We start from the raw sequence: 3,790 nt of genomic DNA, 5'->3' as shown, positions 1-3,790 counted from the left end.
ATAATATCTTCGTTACAAATCAAGAATTATTCAAGATTTGAATTAATAGTATCTAACCTATTTAATTATCATGATTTTAATATGTATAGTAAGTTAAACGAATTACGAGGAGTTTAATAAATTTGAGTCCATATTGAGGTGAACGAGTCGAATTGAAATTAAAGTGATATAAAACTAGACCCGAACTCGTTTACTTGTCCAATAATTTTTCATATTCAAAATTATTTTTATTAAATATTAATAAACAAATCGTGTAAAAACCCGCGTAACTCTATTTTGTTCACAAGTATTTTTATTTATTTACATGAGCAAGGCATCATGCAATTGGTTGTCATGGTCACACAACCACCCAACAAAGAAATGAAATAGAGAAAGGTGAAATTTAAATCAAAGTGTCATGATTACTAGCTTATGTGTCGTTTGTGGACACATTCACCCTATTCAAATGTTGGATATATTTAATTAACTGCAGTCTACTGTTTAATTTCACGCTTAGATCCTTGCTATGGTCTCACTTGTTTAAAGTGTGGAAACATATCACGAATGATGGAGAAATAAGTTTGGTATTTTGGAGGACCACATCAATATTTAGTGTATCATGACCATGGTCTATGACTCTATGTTACTATGTACTATGTAGTGAGCTTCCAATTGCTATTTTTATTTCCTAGGATATATTAAAATAATTGAAATACAAAAACGTAACTTTAACAGTATATTAAAAAAAGTCACTTAATTTTTTAAATAACTGAAATATTTTTTTAAATAAATAATAGAAATATAAAAGTAATAGAGTTAGGATCGAGAAAAATTTTACTTAATAAGTTTATCATTTTATCACAAGTAAAAATATATTATTTTTGTTATTTTAGGATCAGTAAAAAAATTATTTAAATAAAATTATTATTTTATGGATTATTAATTCATAAGTGTATGATGTATGTCAAATTATACAATTAGCAACTATTCATAGTTTAAGAAAAGAGGAGCTATATGAACATGATTGCATGCACCAAAACGCCAAACAATTCCGTCTTTACTTTAAGACATTCTCTCACTTGCTTGTTCCTGCATCGCCCCCCCCCCCCCCCCCCCCCAAAACCGGTCCGGTCCATCACCTTTTTGCAACCTTCCCCTACTCACTCACCACCCTTGATGTCTCCTCTCTCAAGTTTCCTTTTATTCTCTCCCTCTCTTCTACAAATTGGCCATGATGCATGCTTCTTGTGTTTGAATTATTTACACTTGTTTAAAGCAGCAGCAGCAGCAGCAAATCAAGAAACTTAACCTGGGCTAGCTGTTTAGAACATGAGTGAAGCTAGATTAATGGGCTTAAAGATTGCTGTTTCTCTTGTAATTATAGTCTTCATCTTATTCAGATGTGCTCTATCTTCAGGTCATCTCCATTCCTCATTTCTTTCTTCCATTATTTAGTTTATTATGTTTAATTCTATCAATTTTACTGCTAGACGTACCGCAAACTCTAGCTTCACTTATCTCTTTGCAAACACAGAACACACACCTTTTGTTTTGGCCTGTGAATTTTAATTCTTTTGCAGTTCCTATGATAAGTACATTAAATTAATGCGATGTTGTTTCAAATTTTGTTACAAATCAAAAATATTTGAACTTCAAATTAGCAGTAGCAATTATGTTGTCTGGGACAGATTCTCTCTGTTTTTTTTAGATATCATAGTAAATGTCTGAGGAAATTTTTAACCCAGACATAGGGAATATGTTAAAGCATAAGTGATTAAGTATTGAAGAAGCAGCAGCTAAAGCAGTAATATAATAACAGGAATCTGCAATTTAAGAAGCAACATCAACCTTAAATCCTCACTATCTAAAGAATAAAGTTGCTTGGAATCTTTTAGTTCCTTTTCTCTGTATTTCTTTATGGCTGCAGAACTTATATATTACTTCTATCTTCTTAACCAAAATACTTGCCTATTTGATTTTATAAATTATGCTTTGTATGTTAAGATTGCTGAAAAAATTATCAAGGCGAAAGAGGCCCTCTCCACTACCATGGGAGGCAGAGGCTGGGTGCCAATAGGGGTGTCAATGCCATGTGGCACGACGTGGCTTGACACCCTTGTTAGTCACTGACTGTATTAAAAAAGAATCTTAAGTACCTACAAGAAAAGTGACAAGCAAATTCTGAGTAGTAAAAAGTTACTTACTTTAGCTTGGTTTTCGTCTCAGGTTCAGAGAAAGAAGTGAATTTACACAGAGAAGACAAACAACCTCTATTCTCCATTTCAGTTATCAGAAGGAAAATGGATGTAACGACTCCTATAACAACTATTCCAACACTAAATCCCACCCCAACAACTCCAGTATTAAATCCAACAGTCTCGAACCCCAACTCACCCGCCACTACCAATCCAACTATAACTCCTCCATCCACCACCACTACATCTCCATCATTTTCAGGTGGTAGTTGGTGTGTTGCTAGTCAATCAGCATCTCAAACTGCGCTGCAGGTTGCATTGGATTACGCTTGTGGCTATGGGGCTGCAGACTGCTCTGCCATTCAGCCTAGTGGTGGTTGTTACAACCCCAACACACTTCGCAACCATGCTTCTTTTGCATTCAATAATTACTATCAGAAGAATCCGGTTCCTACAAGCTGCACCTTTGGTGGTGCTGCTGTTACTACTAGCACTGATCCAAGTAAGAAGTGGTTACATTTGTAAAAGCTTTCCTTTTTATCCAGCCTTCTGGAAAAGCAAACTCAAACAATATTAATCTGAAACAAATGAGGCCTAACAATAAATTTCTCCTATTGCGGTATTAAAAACCAGCCATTGCTCTGAAACCAACATGCCAAGTTCAAATTAAGCTTGTAATCGCATTTGAAAACTCGCATGTACACATCTAGCTGTTTTGTAGTCATTAAATTTAAAGTAACAAGGCCTCTCATTTAGATATTGCATGCTCAGAGTCAGACATAACATAATATAAAATTGGATGATGTTTCTAAAAGTGGTCGGTAATAAATTCTAATTTTATTTGTTATTGCAGGTTCTGGCAGTTGCCAATACCCGACCACAAGGTTAATTGAGTGAATTTATGTATTCATTGTCCTATCATCTTGTTTTGGAACTAAATGTTAACAAAAGAAATTGTGTTTGCAGCACAAGCTCATCAGTTCTAAACACAACTAATTCAAACGGTGCAACAGTTTTTGGTGCAGGGCCTGCCAATCCCACGAGCTCAGTAGCCACTGTGCCTAGCAAAAGTCTGCTACTGATCAGCTCGATAATTCTTAGAATGATGATGTCAAGAGATTATATGTAAGTAATTTACACACGAGATTTAATTTTTTTCTCATGATCGACAAATGAGAGTATGAGAGAGGCAATAACATGAGCGAGGTCAATTGTCTGTTTATAACACATAAACACATATTGACACAACTACACATAGTGGTCATTCGTAACTGAGTTACAGGAGTGTGAATTAGATTCACATTGGCGGGAAGATGAGAAACTATGAAGTTTTGGAATGTGTGAATCGGTACACAAGTCTTTAAAAATTGTAGCTCACTTGTACATGGTTAAGATCGAGTCTGTCAAACCTGGGCTTGTTTTTTGAGCGGATGCAATGAAATGAGAAATCTTAGTTTTGGTAAGGTTCAAATCATTTGCAATGGTCTTGTGCAAATTTTAGTCATGACTGTTGGCTGTTTGTGACTGAACATATTTGATCTTTGTACTAGAATTGTGTGATGTATTTGCTTAAACACTTTCAATACAATCAATCACTAATCGTTGTGTTGCGAGAA

General features: G+C 34.7%; 1 protein-coding gene across 1 annotated transcript; it reads left to right on the top strand.

Moving 5' to 3' along the window:
- Positions 1 to 1,082: 1,082 nt before the first annotated feature.
- Positions 1,083 to 3,790, top strand: LOC141696674 (uncharacterized). The gene is made up of 4 exons (XM_074500788.1): positions 1,083 to 1,396; positions 2,206 to 2,676; positions 3,028 to 3,058; positions 3,141 to 3,790. Exons 1-4 carry the CDS (start codon positions 1,309 to 1,311, stop codon positions 3,301 to 3,303), a joined length of 753 nt encoding a protein of 250 aa, XP_074356889.1. The 5' UTR covers positions 1,083 to 1,308; the 3' UTR covers positions 3,304 to 3,790.

This window comes from Apium graveolens, chromosome 11 (genome assembly GCF_009905375.1).
Source record: "Apium graveolens cultivar Ventura chromosome 11, ASM990537v1, whole genome shotgun sequence".
In the NCBI taxonomy this organism is placed as follows: Eukaryota; Viridiplantae; Streptophyta; class Magnoliopsida; order Apiales; family Apiaceae; genus Apium; species Apium graveolens.
Note: the sequence above shows the minus strand (reverse complement) of the source record. Positions and strands in the feature narration are given on the sequence as shown.